Here is a 22455-nt window from a genome sequence, read left to right as displayed (position 1 = left end):
CAGCGGCAATTGTTAATGCAACCGCTCCCCGTAATGGCCCGCGACCACTACCACCTTCATCAGCACCAGCAACGGTATCTCAACGTAACCGATGCCCACTGTGTCGACGCACACACCGGCTGCAACACTGCAGCATTTTTTGAAGTATGCAGCCCCACCAACGTCAGCAGGTTGCCCAAGCTTACGGGCACTGCCTCAACTGTTTAGCTACGGTCCACACGACTTCTGAGTGTACGTCGGTTGCACTCAACTGTGCAATAGGCAGCACCACACCATGCCACACCGCACCCCAAAGCGGGCCGTCGGGCGACAACTCGCCCCAAGCCGTAGATCAACATACCGCCGCTCCACTGGCCTCAGCAGTGTTGTTGCCACGCTGCAGCAACTACAGCGATTGCCAGGCTAGAATTCAACTAGGGGGGCACATCAACACGATCCACAACAAGACATCACACCACTCAGACCACCCACACATACACATCACATCACACCACAACTCTACACAATCCAACACTCAAAAGGGACTAACAGAGGACCAGATTTCTTCTTTTTCGTTAACAATTCGAGCGGTCGAGACGTCAGGATTTTCCGCCTGTATTTTCTATAAGCCGTATCCGTTTTTATTTTAATTAAATTGGTGCAAATAAGTGCAAAAGGTGAGTGCGCAATCGAAACAATTATTTAGTACATATAATCATTAATCAGTTAAATTGGTATATAAAGATAAGAAATTTCTTTATGTTTTTCTCAATATAAATATTTTATTAAAACAAAAAAATATTATGGAGAATCAATCTAAAATGGCAGAAGAACTGCAAAAACCAAATTTTAGAGCCATGATAATATGGATCTAAATGAAGAATTGTTTAATTTAAAGAAACTCTGGGATAGTATGCCGTCAACCTCGGCGAACTTTTCTGTCGCCTGGGACATCCTTAATGAAAAATTAACAAATAAAAGATAACTAGCCAATAATTATTAAAACCGAATTTTAGAAGCATCAGTAGTAACTGAAACTGTTTTCAGTGCACGAATATTTCAAGAAGATATTTCTAAAGGTACAAAATCGTTGGATCTCAGTTTGTCTGCAGAAAATTTGTTACAAGCTTGATTATGTTATACGATTTTACAAATTTAAACTACAATTTAAGACCTAGGGGAGAAAATTCCCTTAAAAACCTTAAGGAAATACCGACTCAAAACTCATTGCATTCGTTTTTAAATCAAGAAGGAAATGCATTAGAACAGCACTAGTTCTTTCTTTAATGACTAATGGGAGGTAATACTTTACACAATATATTTAATTGTTATAAATTTAAAGACCTCTGTGGAATTTAAGGCCAAACTAAAAACTACGCTTTAACAGAAATTACACAAAACTGTTCTGACCGTATCTCGCCAAGAACAACGATTTAAAAACTACCTTACCGCATAATCCGATTCTAAATAATTTTTTTCTTTAGCTATCAGTCAAATAATTCACAATAAAAAATACTGCAAATTTAGAGAGAAGTTCATACCCAATATCAAGCTTATATCCATCTCTCAAAAGGGTAAAAAATAGCGCGCAAAATTTGATTGAAATCGGTTTATATATAAAAGTATAAAGTATGGATAAAATTTTAATCCCTCTAGACCTCAAACATAATTATTATACAATATTTACGTGAGAGCCATACATTGTGGAGCTTCAGTGCAAATAAAATATTAAAGCACACAGGGTGGTCTTGTTAGATGAACACCTGACTGATAATTTAGCTTATTCCGACACCGGGTTTAATTTAGACACAGAGTGGTTTGCACTGGCCATAGTGTACTAAATAAAAAAGGGCATTTATTACATCGCCTCGTAGTGAAAAAAATGTAGTACAAGTAGCTATATAAATATATAAGATAAACGAAAAAAAAAACCCTGACTACGCTTGTAAAGATAAATGAAAGCATTAGGGAAATGTTGTTATTGCTTCTGAGAAATGATCACTAGAGAAAGTCGATTGAGTTAAATATAATAAAATCTTTTATGACAAATGAAGTTGAATTGTACCGATGCTTGTCTTTTGGTTCTGTGACAACAATTGAACACGTGTTTTGAACGGTAAAATTTTGGTTGTAATCTCTCGTATTTGTAAGTTCACTAACGGCTAATCATTACCCCATAGAATGGTTGTGTATAAATTGGAAAGTTCCATAAATTTTTAGGTATGAAAAATTAATTAATTTATGCATACTTATTCTTAACAACTGTAACTCTAGTGCCCTAAATATTGTTTGAGTCGTAATATTTTTTGTAAAAATAAGTGCAAAACAGTTGCTGCATAATGTTATCGTAAAATTGCCACTTGCTATCGCACTGAGCTCGTAATTTCTCTTAATTTTCAATCAAATATGCACTCAGAGAAGAGTGGAAACGATAGTTGTCGTGGATCTGCCTAATGCTCTTTTGACAGATATGTTTAGAATGGACAAAAACCATTTATCAAAACAAATAATTTTGTTCGCATTCTCTTATTAATTGCCATGTTCAGACTGTCTGAGCGAAAATGTTAATGAATATGCCTATCTAATTTTCGATATTTCATTACATTCTCTGCTCAACAACAGAGCTGCTGTTAATAGCCAGCGATATTGATAACAGTGTACCCCACGAACTAGATAACTGTGGTTACTTACTTCTGCAGTGGTGTTGGCTGTTAGCTGATCAAACTTTCCCCTCCAGAGTTTTTAGAAAACCGAGCTGTTCTCGCAGCGCTCTGTACGATTCCATATGTATGTATGGTATGTGCATACATCATACAGTCTACTGAAAGCATGTGCTCTTCGCAGTGGAACTCTCCAGCTCTTTTAATTTTAGTGCTGACAGCGGGATCAGCGATTATACATCGGTGTGTTGGAACTGCATGCAATGACATTGCGGTCTGAGCGAAGTGTTAATATGAGTGAGTTCGGTTCAGATATCCGTCATTACGGCATTTGAGTGCGATTATTTATGCTAGAGTATTTTTTGGCTTGTTCATCGGGCTGCTTTAGTGTAAGTGGATTTTCGTGCGTGATATACATACAACAATATGTTCGGGATAAAAATTGATAGCGGCATTTGGTAAATGTTAAATCGGAACAAGCGATTAAATAAAATCAAGAAATCGACTTTAGAGACTTTTAAGGTTGATTCAATAAATATTCGGCAAACAATTAACTGAAATACACGTAATCTATACATACGTTGCTAAACAAGCAAGCCAAGGTAACGTGTGCGTATTTGTGCTTGCGTGTGTTCTCCCCTGTTGTTGCTATCGCACGCGCGTACATAGATACGCACATACACATAGATACAAATCTGTATACACAGGCAATATGCATGTGCGATGTGCACCGCCGATTACTTGAGTACGAATATACGAGGGCGACAATGTCTGCGACTGCGTTGATGACTTCGACGTCGTCATAATGCCATGTGGTGACTTTATAAAGTCTAAAATCGTAGGCCTTAATAGAAGAGCCACTTGTAACAATCTTGGTCAATGGAATGGTGAACAAGAAAGTACTACTCCATTAAGCCGTTCCATAGGCAATATACTTGCTCTCTCTCGGTTATATGAATGTATGTACTTATGTACATATGTTATATAGCTAGGTTAATAGTTGTTAGTGCTCAATAGAAAGCGGTTAGGTAATTAAATAACATAGTATACGAAATTTAAATGTATAAATATATATATATATATATATACACATACATTCGTAGGTAATTGCAAAACGTAGGCAAATAATTTTAACATCGCAAGCGATATTCGTTCACTATTGCCTTTTGTTCTCTTCAGCATTCTGCTGTTTCTGCTCTTCGCATTCGAACGACTTGTTTGTATAGACATATGAATATAAGTATTTATGTACATATATAGGTTCCTGTTATCCATACATAGAAATGTTTGCATGAGTTTATGTGCCTAACGTCTATTCGATCAATTGTTCTCATCGCCGCTATTCCAAACAGCTTTTGCTTGTTGGCCTTTCTGTTATGTGTTCGCCTTTAATAGCTGGCTATCGCGCGAACTACATTTCCACGCAATTTCTAGCGAATGAACGCCCTATGCAGTAGTTTGTTTGTATAAAATCGCGCTTACGTCCAGCGGATGTGTCAATAAACTTGTAAAATCTTTACCTGTGATGCAGGTATATTTGTTTACTTTTTCTCGAACGCGTTATATGTTAAAAGAACTACACAAAAAGCAAAGCAAACATACTATCGCCTTATTTACCGCCTAATCAGTACTGCCCAAATACATAAATGTATACATACTTACTGCATGTACATTCAATAACAGCCGTGTGTGATTGTGCCTATGTATATATAAAGGTACTTATGCGTTTGTGCAAATTTTTGTTCTTACGTACACATATACAGATGTTGACATGTTACAAAGAGGCTCGAAATGACGACCTACACAAGTAAATGCATATTTTACATACATGGGTATGTTGAGTAGTAATCTAGTTGTGTACCTATATATATACATGCACGATCGATCAACAATAGATACCTCTTTATGTACATACATACAAACGTGTGCTAAAATATAGACCAAAAAATAGTATGTTCAAACAGAGAACTTAAAACAGTTTTAAGTTCTTTGTCTGTACTACCTCATACTACCGCAGAGCTGTCGCAGTTGCAGCCAGCAGATGTCAGCCAAACAAAATTGCGATCCTAATCGTACCGAAGCAACAGAGGAATAATTTGCAGCAATGTTTCCGACGGCTGCAATATTTATTCAAGCATCTCTCTATACACTCCGTGCACCATTGTCTCTGTTGAGTTCCGTAAACATAACACGCAACCGCCATCACGTCTTGTTACTTCTTCGCTATTTTTATATGCCTTATTTGAAGATACTTTACCTGTGATTTATGCATGTAAAATATATATGCATATTATGTCTTCATATACATATATGGTTATATGGATACATGTACAAGTATGTATCAAAGTAGATGCTACTCATTCTAATTACATTTCGGTTTTTCTAACCGCTAAAAACACATTAAATTTGCATATATGCACTTAATATTCGTAGATATGTATGAAAACATGTACCTAAATATATATACATAAGAAAAATCGATCTAGGAGTATATCAATACTTTGTTAAAGTTAGTGCGGATGGAAACTCTTTCGTCCATGTATTAATGTCAGCACATATGTACATACATATACTTACATATCTGTATTAACTGTGTGTCTATATGTGAGTATTGTTTTATAAATATGGAATCCCAAAGTAGGAATAGGTAGAGAACAGGTATAGTTCTCACTTAAAATCTTGAAAAGGCCTTCGTTCAATCTAAAACATCTCAATCTACTTGTGCTTAACAGCCTAAAAACATGCAACATTAAATTGCAGAAAAACGAATCTTGAATAAATTTATAATGATGATTTACTCCCTATGTCAAATTAATTGACAAAACAATCAGTTAAAATTACAAAAGTAGTTCGATGACCCACAAACATGTTTCCACCAAAATCAAGAATTATAGAATTAAAAATTACGACAATTTTGTCCCGTTACTATTTTGGAATGCATTTGACAAAAAGTATATTAGTTCATGACGTCATGAAAGAAAGAGAGCAATTACTATTTATGTTTGACAGCATATTTATTTTAGACGTAGAGTGCCTTATCCTTATCGTTCAATTATATACAATATGACAAAAGAAGATTTCAAATGGCCACATTTTCTTATTTTTTTGGGGTGACATTTCGCACTAACTTAACTGTCAGTCAACTGAAATGCTGAAATAATATTATTAAAAAAGATCCTCATTTTCAGTGCGCGGAAATGATTCAAAGAAACACCTCGAAGTAATAGTTTTACTAATGGTTCTTGAATTGTAAAAATAAGTGGAAAAAGTATTTAAAATTTGAATTGACGTTTTAACTTAGGTCAAAGTTAAAAAAACTTAGGTCAAATTGAACAGGTTTCGAAAAGAAAAATGTGCAAAGATACACGGTTTAATAAGCATATAATATTCAAAGTGAAGCTGATGTTTAGAACCCTTCTTTCGTACCCATAAAATGGGAAAAATGATTTAAGGAAATGTAGGATCTAAATACTCAAAAACTTTATAACCTTTTTTGTTCCGGTATATTGTTATGTATTCAGTTTGTAATAAAGTATTTATAAAAACATCACACTTGAATTATTTCTTGTTTTACTACAATGCTTTTTGTAATTTTTTATTAGTATAATATTTTTAACTATAGGTCTTCAGTCTAAATTTACAATTGATATTTATGTATATACGCATACTTAAGAGAAGTGAAGAACTACTTCCAAATTTCAGTACTTGGTTATCTTTCCAAAATTACATATGCATATGTATATACTTGTAGATACATATATGTACATATAATATATAAGAATCATTAGCACTACAAACCCGTTAAAATATACTTAAATTATGTACATAATATATATATGTATATTGATCCCATACATACATATGTGTACTTAGTAACAGAGAGAGACGATAACTGTCTAATATATTCATCATTCCTCTAATCAATTGCAACAAACAATATTGTATAAAACTTTTGTCAAGTTGTCTTGACCACTAACCGATTGACGGTGTGTGTCTGTCCGAGCATCAACTGCAGAGTTGAGTTGTGGAGCAAATTATTGCACTGATCCGCTCACTTCAGATTGACCATAAACTGTTTCTACAGCTGCTCTTAGCTTTCATTGCTTTCTTGACCTTGTCCACTCTGCATTACTCTTCATACACACATATCTACATCTCAAATTGTTGGTATTTCGCTAATGATTTCATTTATTTAATATGAATAAAAGCTTAAAAGAATCGTGTTTAACAACCGCAAGAAAATAGTTTGGCAACAAATAAATGTGAATGCAAATTAAATTGCAAAGAGAAATAACGCAAAATAATCAGAAATAAAATAAAACAGAAACGTAAACGGAACATTTTAATTAAACCATTGAAACTGCTTTAATGCGGAATGAAAATTGGATAATGTCCTCGACGGCGCATTGTGGAGACAGCGAATCCTTGAACTATGAAGAGCTCAACGTCATTGGCACAGGTAATTATTAAATTTAATAAAAACAATAACGACTGTAACTGCGTAGATTTACATACATAGATCTATGTATATTGTCAAATTAATAATGGAGCCTAGGAGGTAGAACTGTAAATGTAATTAAGATATTCTATGGTAACTTTTCCTGTCAGAACTAGCATTACTCTTCGTTCTTTGCTGATTACGATTTCACATTACGCGGAGAATGTACGAATTTAGTACAAAAGCATAATTTAACGAACGCCGTATAAGTACACATATGGTAATACCCATGGTTGTTGTTGTATAAGAAAAAAAGTTTTTCTTGCTCTCACATTTTGAAGCATTAACATCATTTTTATACTCTAAAAGCAAAAAAATAGACAAACTCGAATCCCACCCACGGTGGTTATTTCCCCTACAAATTATGTTAAATAAAATAGATTTAATTAATTTTACAATAGATAATTCATGTATCAAAGCAAATATCAAAAAACTAAATGTGTGTGCGCACACTTGCCTATCATCATAACTCTAAAATTGCGAAAGTTCTATCTAGAATGGTCCTAAATTAATCGATATACATATGATATTCTGTTTACGGATTTCTAAAACTAATTCTTAAGAACATATTTGAGAAGGTTTCTCGAAATATAGGTAAGGGTAAGGTTAATTTATGTATGTTTTTGTAAATTTTGTGTGACGATACAGCAAAACTTTTTTTAGTAAAACCATTGGTACATTTTGGTAAAGTACGACATTCGAGGAATGGTGTATAAAATTAAGCTGCAATTATTCGATCGCGTATCGGAAAAATACCTTCATACCATTTCGGTGCCCCTCATAACTTGGTGCTGGATCATCCGAAATCAAAAAAATAAGGTTTTCGTTAGATATTAGTTTTACCCAGATAATATAGAGAGGGTTTTTCAAAATTCCAATTTTTAACTTTTAGAACACTTTGAAGAAAAAACTAATTTTTAGTGAGAAAATCCACTAATTTGTAACTGAAAAAAAATTTCAAAAGAATCGGTGCAGTAGCTTTTAGGTTTATATGTATATTTTAGCAAGAAAGGATAAACAAATCAATCCTTCAATTTGACCGATATGTTTGAATGGTAGCTACATATGTGCTTTAGTGGTCCGATCTGAAAAAATTTTTTCGGAGCTTAGGTAATAATGTATGCAAAATTTCGTGAAGATAATGTGTAATAAAAAAAGTTTTTCATACAAAAACTTAATTTTGAACGATTAGTTTGTATGACATGTATAGGCGATAATATTCCGATATCAGTGGTTCCGACAAATGATCAGCTTCTTGGGGAGCATTTGCAAGTTTTCATATCGATATCTCAAAATTTCGTAAAGATAATGTGTGATAAAAAAAGTTTTTCATACAAAAACTTAATTTTGAACGATTAGTTTGTATGACATGTATAGGCTTTAATAGCCCGATATCAGTGGTTCCGACAAATGATCAGCGTCTTGAGGAGCATTAGCAAGTTTTCATATCGATATCTCAAAACTGAGGCACTAGTTCGCGTATGTACAGACAGATAGATGGACATGGCTAAATCGACTCAGCTCGTTACGCTGATTATTTATATACAAGTAAGTATAAACCTTCTGGATATGCCACAATGTTGATTTTTTCAGGGTATTATGATACCATAATTGTGTATATAGTCGCATATATTCCTATTTGTAGGTGCACTAAATGAATTTTAAGCTGTTTAATTTAACGCCATTTGGTGAAATGCAAGATAAAAGCAAAATACATATTTCCATCGCCAATTCGTTACGTATATATTTATGTATAACATATGTATGTGTATGATTCGACTTGAATATTCTGTCGAATTTCGTGATTACATTCTTCTAGTATGTCCGCTTTTCTGCCTCTCCACCGCTTATATTTCATCCGCGATTGTACCTATACGTTCTCGTCATTTTGGCAAACGATTCAACGAACATTTCGCACACGTCTTGTTGTTTGGCTAGACGCGAATTTATAATTGATCTAAAAAGTCTTGAAGTGATGTCACTGTGTTCAGAGGAAGGTGAAATATTTAGTTTGTTTTGTACATTAAACCGAATATGTATACACAGATAGACTAGATAGAAATGCTCTGAAAACATTTTTAACAAAATATTATACATTTTTTTGTTCTGTATTTGAATATAGAGGTTTTTTAAATATATATGTATAAATGTTATGCAAAGGGAAAAATGTAAAGATTATAGATACTTTAAAGCTTTTAAAATATTAAATTAATTTCTGTGCTTTAGTCAGAATCACCAGCTATACTCTCATAGAAATACATACATGTGTATGGGTATGTGTGAAATTCGTATGCACATAAAACTTTTACACGTAAATATGTATGTGGCGTTTCTTGATAATGAATAGTGTTTAATACAGATAAGAATAAAATTAAAGTATGCCAGCACTTTATCATTTTTAGATTCACTTTTAATAAAATTTCGTACACATTTCTGATTGTTCAATTTATGTGTGAATGCAAAGGTAGATAGTATGTGTAGAGGTCGTTTACATCACCAACCCACTCCCCGAGGTCTTAGCAAAGTCAGAGATAATGTTTATGTTTCAAGGATAAGAAACTACTTGCAATTAACATACACCTACAAATGCTAATTCCGAAACTGCCGGCGTCCTGTTAAAACCCTAGCATGCCTCGGAGTACATATGTTCCCCTATAGTCATCCTTAAGCTGGAGTGGTAGGTACAGGTTGAGGCGACACCTTCTTTGCGCTGATCGAGTCTGAATACACTGCCCCATTAGGAGCATATCGCGAATAAAACAGAGAGTGTTGAATTTAGAACTTGTTGAATTGAATAAAATAAATTGCTAAAGATCATATTATAAATATTTTTATATCCTGAACTGCGTATATTAAGTTTGCCACGAAGTTTGTAACATCCAGAAGGAAACGTCGTAGACCCTATAAAAGATATATGTAAATGATCACTGTGACGAGCTGAATCGATTTAGCCATGTTGTCTGTCTGTCTGTCTGTCTGTACATTCGCGAACTAGTTTCTTAGTTTTTGAGATACGGATCTGAAATTTTGCACACGTTCTTTTCTCCTATTTGTAGTAAAAGACATATGTTTATATACATTTATGTGTATATTTGAGTGTGTATATTTGCTTCAAAATAGACCTCAGACATCGTCGCTAAATTTATTTCTAGCAACAATTTTCTTTAGGTCTCTTTTTATTCACGCTTTACATAATCCAAACATTATATAGACCAATTTTGTTGAGCAGATCCTACAAGACTATGCTTTTCAATTTAAAATGAAAAAGCCGTAAGAGACAATTTTGTAGAGCATCAAAAGTTCGAGCTCAAAAGTTTAATGGGAGTTTAATATAACACATTTCCCAAATTTATCAAAGACTAATCAATTTTGGTGATTTCTTTCGTTAACGATTTCTCGAAAGCAAATCAAATTTTGATGTCGATCGGTCAAGTCGTTTGGAAGAAATTCGATTTCGAAATTTTTTAGATTTCTCGAAATATACTGGTCCGATTGAGTCCAAACTTATAAGAAATTCAAGTGCAATGAAACCCTTTGGAATGCCTTTTAGTTTATTCAAATCGGTTGAGCCGCTTAAAAGTTATAAGAGGTATACATACATCCACACACACATCCACACATACATACAGACATACGGACATTATCGTAGAAATGTTCGGGGAAGCTTCCTCGACCCTCAGAACGTCGAGATCTGTTGAGAACTCGATTTTTGCAAAATGGGGTGAAACCAATAACTTCCCAATTTTTAGAAAATTTTCAATTTTCTTAGCGGGAAGTTAATATATGCAACACGTCCCTTTAATATACATATAAAGTGTCAGTTTTATCTACCAACAGCTAGTTTTCAAAATTCATCCTATCTATGGCGTATGGACAGAGAAGTTGATCTCATATCGTGGACTTACATATTTAGTTGAACATTCAAACTGGGTACATGAAAAAGTATATAAAAGTAAAATTATTAATTATGCTTTCAATCAAGATCAATATTATGTATATATTTTATAATCTGATGCGATTAAACTTTGTTAAAAATTTGCTCTTTATTTGGAGCATTCAATATAAAACACTATCTAACGGTCACTATTGATGCTGGCTGTGTATTTATGAATCAATTTTGAAGTAGGTATTAAGTAAACTTATTGAAATATTATTAGTTTAATAATTAAAAACAAAATGCCTTCATAAGAATGACGGATAAATGTGAGGAAAAGCTATTAAATTCATACATTATCGCAATTATAAGACATTACTGAGACCATGAAGTATTTGTAAAGGAAGCCTTTTTCTTTTTTCTTTTAAATTAACACTAAGTCTTTCGTTTTAGCATTTATTTAAATATACTCAATACCGACATCACAACTTTTTTTCTTTTATATTACTTCTCTCAGTATCTATAGTATGTACAACAAAATAGCTCGTAGTGCTACGGGGATAAAAATGAATTTCTCTTATTCCCTTTTTTTCTTCTCATATTAATGTTATATTACTAAAATTACATGTTTCCGATTCCTTATTATTTAATTTGTATAATTTTTATTTCGTTTTTTTATGTCTTTCGCTCATTCAACTTCAATATCTAACCTCGGAATTGGGACACTGAAACCAAAACAATAATTTACGAATTATCTTCTATTTTATTGATCTAATTTCCTAAGGAGCCTACGGTACTGTATATCGGGCAAAAGATAATCAATCAGGAAAAATTGTCGCTATCAAAAAAGTTCGCATACCTATAACGGACAATGGAGTCCCAATGTCAACACTACGAGAGATCGCTTTGCTGAAACATTTAAATGCCTCAGATCATCCACACATTGTTAAGTAAGTAAATGTGTATATGATATAAAGGGAATTCCTGAAGATAGGGCCGTTTGAATTTTTATTTTAATGTAAATGTAATGTTAATGGAGTGGTAACGTTTGGTTTATTGGGTCAGTCCTGAAAATCTAAAAGATTATGAATCACTTTTTGGCAAACCGTAATATCAAGCTAGTTCTGTGCTGGCTACCTTATACTTTAGTGGTTTCATTGGGATCTAAGGAAAATATATTTTATGTAGCATATGAAATGATTTGAATTATTAGAACTACAAATGGAGCTGTGCCAAAGGTATATCAGAAACTACTCAACCTACTTTGTACGAACTATCTTCAAAAAATAAGTGAAGCTGGGTACCAATCGATCAAACTATGAACGAGGTCTTCAAACAAATAGGCAGCACTTGTGGTGCAATCCAGCACTAGAGTCACCTCTGACGCAAGCGCAATTGTGTTACGATCCTTTCTTGTTTTATTTTTTATAAAATATTATAGTTGATTTTAAATCTTAAGTTTTTAACATCAAAGAATAAAAAAATGTATATCTTCATTCGTGGAGCAGTTTACAAACAAAACTTGATAACATTGAAGATAGCGGTTATAATCCTTTAATAAGGTATTCTTACAAAAATTTAACTTGATAACTTTCTTGCTTTTACAAGTAATCTTTTTGACAAGAGAGCAGCGCGCAAGGATAGCGAACAGAGAAATGGCAAATGGAAGATAGCTAATGTATTTGAGTTTCGGCTAGTCGTGACGTGCTGTGTTGTTGCTATCAGATATGAAAAAATAGCTGAATGCAACTTCGTTATAAATATGGGTTCTTATTGAGACCACAATTGTGTTTATATGCTTCTAAAGGCTTCTGCTTGTTACCGTGCCGAAAGAAGATTAACTTCAAACCATTATAACATTCATCCAAATTATAGTAACATATGTGTGAGGTACATAGTTTTTTTGTAGTTCTTTATTCTCCAGCACTGAATGTATGTACAATATGTACATAGATATTGTATAAGCCAAAAACTGAATTGAGAGGAATCACATCTGGCGACAATGTCAGCTATTAGTTGCTTGTTCTTACTTACAAATATATTATATTTGGGTGTGCATTTGTTAAGTTCTATGCTATTCGTATAAATACTGTTAGCTCCACTTGATATACTGCATTTGTGCATTTGTTTGTAACTTTGCGCTACAGCTGATTGTGAATCTTCTCCGGTTAAAAGGAGAAATTGCCAACTAAACAGTCACCACGCCATCATTGAATTAATCTCTTCAGAGAAGGGAACTAAAAATTTATGAACTGCGTTTCTAACTCTTAGCGAGAATACAACATCTCTCTCAGATACTCATTTTCTATTGATTCACTCATATACAAGTTGTACAAAAAGTACTCATTTGCTGAGTTGAATTGGTGTTATTGGAATGCCCGCTTTATTGTCTTGTCGCTCTTGTCGTTTAAAATTGATTGACTGATTATTAATGTTGCCAGACAAAGTATATTTACCAAAAACTTGCCATACACACAGGTTAGTCAGAATATCATTATAATTTCATTCGAAGAGCTCCATTCGCTCTGCGTACAGTACGTCGTAGCACACAGCGTGAAAGAGATAGCAAAGCTTACTTTTATCTTCTTAACTTGATTTTTTTGATTATGACACATTATGACCGGCACCAACCACATTCCATGTGATATACAACAGATGCAGTGACTCCTATAAACAAAAATGTGGCCATGTATGTATATCCAACTGATGAGCATAATTACTGAACTCATAATCATAATTTCATAATGTACAGATATTTCAATATACTGTATTTTTTTAGACTATTTGAAGTGTGCCAAGTTCTTGAGCGCGAGGATCAGTTGATGGTACTTTTAGTTTTTGAACATTTGGAACAAGATCTGTCTGATTTGATTGAACGTCTTCCAAAATCGGGAATGCCATCAGTTACAATACAGGTGAATACTTATCTACAGAAACATACACGTAAATATGTATTTAGGTATTGTTCGCTCTTAAATAATATACTCTTAATAACAAAATATTGAACAATAGCGCTTATCACGTGAACTATTGACCGGGGTGGACTTTTTGCACTCACATCGAATTATTCACCGTGACTTAAAACCACAAAACTTACTCATTTCTTCGCAAGGACATCTGAAAATAGCAGATTTCGGATTGGCAAAAACATATGATTTTGAAATGAAACTAACATCCGTAGTGGTGACACTTTGGTATCGTGCCCCTGAAGTCCTGTTGGCCCAATCGTACAATAGTTCGGTTGACATTTGGAGTGTTGCTTGTATTATAGCTGAAATGTTTGCACGCAAGGCTCTATTCCCAGGCACGTCAGAAGCTAATCAACTGGATAGAGTTTTTGAGTAAGTGTTGAAGAGAAAGATAAACCATTTTCTAAAATTTTGTGGTTTTCCTAACAAAATATATTTGAATTTATTCGAGATCCAATGTCTTTATTCATCCATTTTCAATTTCAGGTTAACTGGACGTCCCACATCTCAACAGTGGCCCCAATCAATTTCGCTTTCAAGAGAACATTTTCCACCCCGTCTTCAAAAGCAGCCAAAAGAGTTGTGTCCAAATTTATGTGACTATACCAATGATCTTTTAAGTGTAAGTTTTTTATACTAAATTTTACGTTATTCAAATTTAAATAATTTTTTGTTTATTATAATTCAGCAAATGCTTTCATACGATTTTCGATCACGACCCTCCGCATTGGCTTGCTTAAAGCACGAGTACTTCCAACAGGAACCCATTTAACAATTTCCCCGGTTTAAAATATTGTAAATTTAACATAAGGTTTTTTATAAATTGTTATATTTTTCATTAGCCATTATAGGATTTTATATTAATTCATATTTGTAAGAAAAATGTACACTTATTTTATTTTTAGCGATTCTATTATATATACCATTAGAACACCCCGGCCACGCCTTGCTGTGGCTAAGGTATAAATAAATTATATATTGAGTAACAATTTCTGCATTTCTAGCTTTCAATATAGCCCGATTACAGAGCCAATTATGATTTAAGTAATTATTTTGTGTGTGCGGTAAAATTTTGCCAATCAATTTTTTTCATTTATAATAGTGTGCAAATTGTCCTGCAGTTCGGGGCATTTGCTATTTGGTTGCAGATCTATTTTACCGTTCCAATCAACTGTTACCCCAATCCGCTGGGCTATCCTGAAGATCGACCGAAAATTTCATTGGAATCGGTCCAGCCGTTTCGGAGTTTATAAGGAACATACAAATAAACTTGGTATATTATATATGGTGCATACCATATAGATTAATAAAATTGCATTTATATAAAATAATTGATTTATGTGTTTTTTTATTTATTATTACTAGATTGAAAATCTAACATGTATGTTAAAAACCTGTAATTTAAAAATGATGTATAAAAATTCATTGGTAGCTATTCCGTTTTTAAGTTTTCAGAAACGATTATCAAACACAGAAGTGTTCAATAAGGCATATATAAAGCCATTTTCATTTGTTGACCTATTCATAAACCAAAAAGATGTGTTGTAAATCAGTCAGCTTCTGGAATGAATAATCTCTTATTAAAAAGATAATAATAGCGTTACAAATCAAATTTATCATCTGCTATCAGAGTCGTAGAGAGAAAACCCGGACCTGGGGAGGATATAGGATACGATCTCTCTGATCCACCAATAGTTGGAGAAAAAAATCTGCAAAACATTGTTGCAGAGCGCCGGGCCGTCCTGAGAACTTAGGGCCTGAGGAAACTATCACTCCTCTTGTGGCCTACTGTCTTCTACTAAATAATTTCCTACGTTTGTGTTTCGATTAGCGCAATTTTTTTTGTTGTTACTCCTTCTAATCGATATGGAACGAAATTTGATTGGGAAGAAATAACACATATTTAGTTATTTGTATTCATTATTAATTGGCAGTCTTGGAAAGAAGCTGTTTTAACTGTAGCTTTCAAATAAAAATTAAATATTTTAAAAATGGGTAGACATTTGCATTGTACTTTGGAAAAAAATAGAATAATTTTTGATTTACAAGAAAAAGAAAAAAACCGAATAGTTTAAGGAAAATGGTATATAACGACATTAATTTTGTTAAAAGTGATCCTAAATCAACGGAACATTCTAATGGAGTCATCATAAGAAAAAGCAAGGCTGATCGTTTTAAATCATCGTGTCACGCTTACTATCGACTTTTGCACCGATTTACGATTTCTTTTCTGTAAACAGTATTTCATCTGGCATGTTTCTTTATAGTTTCGCAAATTTTGTAGTTTGTGGTTAACATCCGATTTAAACCATTTTCTCACAGTTTTATATAACAAGCAAATGTTTTCACTAAGCTTGGTTAATAACACTTAAGAAGCGTCTGACCGATAGAGTGGCGGAACAAAAAAAACGGAATAATTAAAATTTTTAAAACGCAGATTCCGTTCTCTACCATGATTCCCTGTACCAAGTTCAAGTTGTGTAGTATAATTTGTGACTTAGTAATAGCACTTAATACTTTTTCTATTATCTGCATCTAATCTAATAACATATGTGCAATATATTGCCACAATATAAAAATATGTGTGTTGTTAGACTATGCCGCAGACAGTTTGAGGCTAATTTGTGGGGATCACTTTTCACAAATAGGCATTATAACTATGGTATAAGGGAGTAGTGTGAATTTGATAGAAAAACCAACCTCTGGTGAGTCAGGGAGGCAGTAGTTCATATTCACCAAATGGATTGTGCAAAACCAAAACGCTATAATTTGTTTCTATTAACAAAATTAATAAATTATACCATCTTGATGACCGCGCTGTACAATATTGCTGTTTAAATGACTATAAACTCCCCTTCCAACTACACCGCTTCAACAGGGTAAATAATGTCACACCCTAATACAACACACCACACCTTGGAACACAACTCGCACTCACAACATACACGACCACACTGCACACGATATCACCACAGAAGTTACCACCATACACGATGACTCCCCACACAATCAACAAAAAGAGGAATTGGATCATCAATTCAACACATTCGAAGTAATAGCGATCCTGCGCGCATACCATACTTTTCGCAAACCCAAACTCGTTTCGCGAACGTAGTTTTGGATCTTCACCGCCTCCAGTTTTCGGCACGAACATTTGTAGCGTCAATTTAATATTTTAATATATTAATAAATAATTTAAAGTTTGTACTCGTTACTCGGACATTTTTATTTACGATGGTTTGTGCAAGTGTCTGATTTATTCATGGTCCTTCGAGCCATAGTGAGCGGCACTATGGATTAAAAAAAAAAAAAAAAAAATCCACAAAGTTCGGTGACCCAAAACTATATAATATTATATATAGTGGTACAAACAACATACATACAGATAAGTAAACAAGCATATATATAACAAAAATAATACAAAAAAGCGGTGCAAAATAATAGTTACATATTGACAAATATACATACATAGTTAAAAAAGGGTGAAGAGACAAAACCAAAGTGCATGTGAAAAACAAAATATACAAAACTGTATAAGCAAAAAACAAAAAACAACTAAAACACAGATCGGGCGCGAAACCTAAAAGCACCTAAACACAAAACATAAATAAAAACAACTTAAACGGGCGCGATCCCTCAAACATATATACATGAAAGTGTGTGCATCAAAAACAAAATACAAACAATTATAAAGCGATTTTAATGAACAAGAACAACTTAAGGAGGTCGCGAAACTAAAATAATCGGACGCGATCATAAAAACAACAATTTAACACGCATAAGGAGCTAGCCAGCTGGATGCCGAAGAGGACAGACACTGGAACAAAACGCAGAAGGCATAAAGGCAGCATATATATATACATAAGCGCTCCACAAAATACCCTACAGAATCAAAGTGAGCGTATTCATTTCACTTTTATTTATTTTTGCACATATGTTTATCGAAAGGATACAGTTTATCTTTATATAAACTTTTATATTATATATATATGTATCCACATACATATTCTGAAACATTAATAACAATAAATAATAATTTTTTGTTAATATACGCTTACCTTCGTATATTTAACCACACAAAATTAAACAACAAAAAAATATATAAATACAAGTAAACATACAAACATATATGCATACTTTAGTGCAAAAATATATGTACTTATTCATAATCCGTACATATATTCTTTATACATATAATTGCCAAGCGCAATATATACCATATATGTACTTATATACATTTCAGATATATTCATAACTGAAATTTAGAAACTGCAAAACTATATGGTACATACGTGATAAATACAAATTTGCACAATAAAATATTTACCTATAGCCAAGACGGTAAACTACCTGCGCATTATCAATTCTCTGTTTTCGCTTTATTCGTACCGGGAAAATAATACATATTTACCATATTTATACATACGGCATAGAATCTATGCCTATGCTTATATACCTTACATACATTGGGTCAATTACACTATGAAAATTTAGAAAATTATATAAAAAGTTGTAAAATTACAAAAAATAAAATAATAAACGTTGTAGTAAAATTAACACTATCAGAAATAAAAAATAAATAAATAAATTTGTACTTAATACATTAAAACATATACAATTGTAGTTGTACAAATTTTCTAAGTCCACATTGGCATACATCCCGCAATACCCCTTGTAACAAACAAGCAGGATTGCGTACATAAAAAACTAAAAGCACATTGATCTCTTCAACGAGCTCTCAATTGCATTAGAGAATATACATACATACGCTCAAACAATCCGTGCATACTTATGTACAAAGTGTATTGATCTCTTCAACGAGCTCTCAATTTCACGAGCACATAAATATATACTAACAAGTCCGTGTATTAGGGTGTACCTAAATACATCAACATAAGGACATAATAAGTATTATTAAATTAAAAGTGACATTCTTAATAACTAAATTAAGAAAATTTAAATTACGCTCACAAATATATATTTAAAATAAAATTCATATTAAAAAATTATTTCGCAAGTAAATATTTATCTAGTCCGAAAAAAAATCGTATATACGTAAAATAGTATTCGGTATTAATTATCATTTATTGCTGCATTTAAATCAGTTTACACTGAGAAAATTTTAATTAACTTTGACACATATAGTAATAAATAACAAAACAAAAATGGTTAATGACGATAAAAATCAAATTACACCTGCAGAAGCTACACGCGCAAGACAGGTTACCACAAAGCACATAAAAAGCAAAAATATTTGTGTTGCCAAATTCATTTTCGAGAGTGACAGATTAACACGATACTGCACTCGATTTTCATTTTCACCTATTCAAGACCTTTCTGAATCGTTATTGGAAATAAAAAAAACAAAATATTGACAATTTTTGGACTCGTCTCCAAACGGCTCATGACGCCATAGTAGATTATGACAATTCAGATATACCACACGATTTTAAATCATCGGCTTACGCACTATACGAAAACTGCTTAGACCAGTACGAAGCTACAAAAGCTATGATCTCCGATCAACTAAAGCTAATAAAAGCAATTGCACCTACTCCACAACAGCGAGTAGAGCTGCCACATGTTCAAAGTCAAGAGGCAAGTTCGGGCATCCATCTCGAGGTGCCCGCATGTGACACAGAAATATTTTATGGAGGTTATGAAGAATGGCCGTCCTTCCGGGACATGTTCACTGCCGTATACATCAACCATCCAAAATTATCAAAAGCGCAAAAATTGTATCACCTCCGATACAAAACTAAAGGTCAAGCAGGCGCAATAGTAAAACAGTTCGCACTAAATGACGACAATTTCAATTTGGCTTGGGAAGCTCTAAAAGCAAGATATGAAAATGAAAGAATATTGGTCGATAACCAAGTAACGACACTAATAAACTTGCCAAAAATTCAAAAAGAAACCAGTGAAGAGTTTATAAGACTACAATCCACTGTTTCAAACTGTTTGTCGGTTTTATCGACAAAAAAAATCAAATATCAAAAAATTATGTACAAATTGCTTGTCACATGCGCATACATATAAAAATTGCAAAAGCAAATTCAATTGCCTATATTGTCACAAAAGACACCACTCAATGCTTCATTACAGCAAATTTCCCATATCACCTCAAAGAAGCGCTTATACAAAAAGAACCACAGGTTTAGTGGTAACAACAACTCCCAAAAACCGAAATCCCAAAAATTGCCAAAAGACACCATGTTGCTCAAAGGCACAAAAAACTCAAACGCTACACAGCGAAATACAAAATAGGGTATTACTACCCACAGCAGTCATCTCCATCGAACACCGAGGAGAACTGTTTAAACTTAGGGCCTTAATAGACCAAGGATCACAACGATCTTTCATAGCGTCTAGGGCTCAAAAAAGGCTACAACTGCCAACAAAACAAGCCAACTTTGAAATTACAGGAATGGGCGGAAGAGTAGTTCAAAACTCTAATAAAATCTGCCCCATTACCTTAATTTCCCCCCAAGCGGATAAGCACATACAAGCAGAAGCTATAGTCTTACCGCAACTTACAAATATGCTTCCAAGCTATCACATAAATAGCAAGCATTGGCAAAAGGTTTCACACCTAAAGCTAGCAGATCCCAACTGCAACACTCCCGCTCAAATAGACCTTCTATTAGGCAGCGATCTCATACCACAGATAATACTCGAAGGTATTGAGAAAATTTCAAATACACTTCTGGCACAAAACACTATTTTTGGGTGGATCCTAAGTGGACTAGTTTCGGAACCAGTTACCACCATGACCACTCAAGTTGAGGAAATCTCAAACGAATACCTCAATTCACAATTGAAAAAATTTTGGGAGTTAGAAAAATGCCACCTCATATCAATTACAACCCCAGAAGATCAGTATTGTGAAGACTTCCACAAAGCCACAACTACTCGATCAAATAATGGCCGGTACGTCGTACGACTACCACTAAAGCCACAACTTTCCAACACTCCACAAATTGGCACAAGAAACCAAGTCAGAGCTTCTTCTGACACCCCTAGTGTTAACAACACAAATATTTATAAAACAACTAAATCATCCAAATATATAACTAAATATACCAAAAGAAAATAATTTCCAACAATATAAAAATACAGGGGATCCACTAGAATGCAATATCTGACTAGTTTTCATATCGTACTGAGTCAATATCCGCATTATTCGCAATAATAATTTCGACCCCGCAGGATGGCTTTCGCCAATTATGATACAAGCGAAAATCCTAATCACAATTCTCAAATAATCTAAACGATATTCGAATCTCCCGATTCTTGGCCGCAATCGCCCACGCCCATACATAATATCGTTCGCAGTATAGTTGTCTTAGAAAGTCGAAATATCGACACCTATCTTACTATAGTGGCTCATAGTTGCCTCAATTTTCATAATTATAAATAATTCAAAAATCAAGTTAAGGGAGCACCATACTCCCAATGTGAAACAGTGACGCACCTAGATTTACAAAAAGCAAAGGTCGCACTTATCCCAAATATCTAAGCGCTCAGTAGTTTATGGGAAACACTTGTAAAAGTTGTAAACCTCACTTTAAAAAGTGGGCGAAAATCTTAAATCTCACTCTCGCAAGATCCCTCTTCAAAGGTTTCAAAGGAGCACCCATTCTGGCCATATCTGAGCCAGGCGTGGAGTCGCTAACCGTAATAAACCGATGGTAAAGAAGTTTTAAACAAACAAATCGAATAAATGCAAAACAACGTTGCTTGCTTAACGCACTAACTTCCAAATCAAAAAACATAATACCCATTTCAAAATCAAGATTCCATCCTACACGTACAGGTAAATATGGATCTACCACTACTGCATTATCATGCATACCGCGCCCTCGGCTACTCCAACTGCAGTACGCCGTGATACCTGGGACATTCACAGCATATCTGTACTACTAGGCAAAATATTCGCCTAGGGGGCCCAGGATGTTTAAATGACTATAAACTCCCCTTCCAACTACACCGCTTCATCAGGGTAAATAATGTCACATGACTCCCCACACAATCAACAAAAAGAGGAATTGGATCATCAATTCAACACATTCGAAGTAATAGCGATCCTGCGCGCATACCATACTTTTCGCAAACCCAAACTCGTTTCGCGAACGTAGTTTTGGATCTTCACCGCCTCCAGTTTTCGGCACGAACATTTGTAGCGTCAATTTAATATTTTAATATATTAATAAATAATTTAAAGTTTGTACTCGTTACTCGGACATTTTTATTTACGATGGTTTGTGCAAGTGTCTGATTTATTCAATTGCCTACCCTCTGGTGGGGGTTTAAAATTGATACACATCGTCATCTAGGTAGAACTATTTCATTTTAACTATACTATATTTATACTATTTTTAAGATCAATTTCATCTACCTAAATGTGCGTATGCATGTGTATATTGTTTTGTCATGCATGTGCATGTATATTACATTGTATTGCATAGGTAATAT

The 22455-nt window shown here is 33.8% G+C and overlaps 1 protein-coding gene across 5 annotated transcripts; it reads left to right on the top strand.

Moving 5' to 3' along the window:
- The first annotated feature begins 2812 nt into the window (after window positions 1-2812).
- Window positions 2813-14969, top strand: Cdk4 (Cyclin-dependent kinase 4). 5 transcript variants are annotated; one of them, XM_036362265.2, is made up of 7 exons: window positions 2813-2936; window positions 6848-7098; window positions 11796-11961; window positions 13791-13926; window positions 14024-14352; window positions 14467-14602; window positions 14669-14969. In XM_036362265.2, exons 2-7 carry the CDS (start codon window positions 7008-7010, stop codon window positions 14750-14752), a joined length of 942 nt encoding a protein of 313 aa, XP_036218158.1. In that variant the 5' UTR covers window positions 2813-2936; window positions 6848-7007; the 3' UTR covers window positions 14753-14969. The 5 variants fall into 5 exon arrangements, with proteins under 5 accessions (XP_036218158.1, XP_036218157.1, XP_014095785.1 ...); XM_036362264.2 differs by having other exon boundaries at window positions 2864-3028; XM_014240310.3 differs by lacking the exon at window positions 2813-2936 and adding an exon at window positions 2956-3097.
- Window positions 14970-22455: the final 7486 nt, after the last annotated feature.

The sequence above is a fragment of the Bactrocera oleae genome, chromosome 4 (genome assembly GCF_042242935.1).
Source record: "Bactrocera oleae isolate idBacOlea1 chromosome 4, idBacOlea1, whole genome shotgun sequence".
NCBI classification, from domain to species: Eukaryota; Metazoa; Arthropoda; class Insecta; order Diptera; family Tephritidae; genus Bactrocera; species Bactrocera oleae.
This window is presented reverse-complemented; position numbering and strand designations above follow the sequence as displayed.

Coding starts and splice junctions, on each gene's coding strand:
- Cdk4 (XM_036362265.2), top strand. CDS start 7,008: ATGCGGAATGAAAATTGGATAATGTCCTCGACGGCGCATTGTGGAGAC. Junction 7,099..11,795: donor GCTCAACGTCATTGGCACAG/GTAATTATTAAA, acceptor TAATTTCCTAAG/GAGCCTACGGTACTGTATAT. Junction 14,603..14,668: donor ATACCAATGATCTTTTAAGT/GTAAGTTTTTTA, acceptor ATTATAATTCAG/CAAATGCTTTCATACGATTT.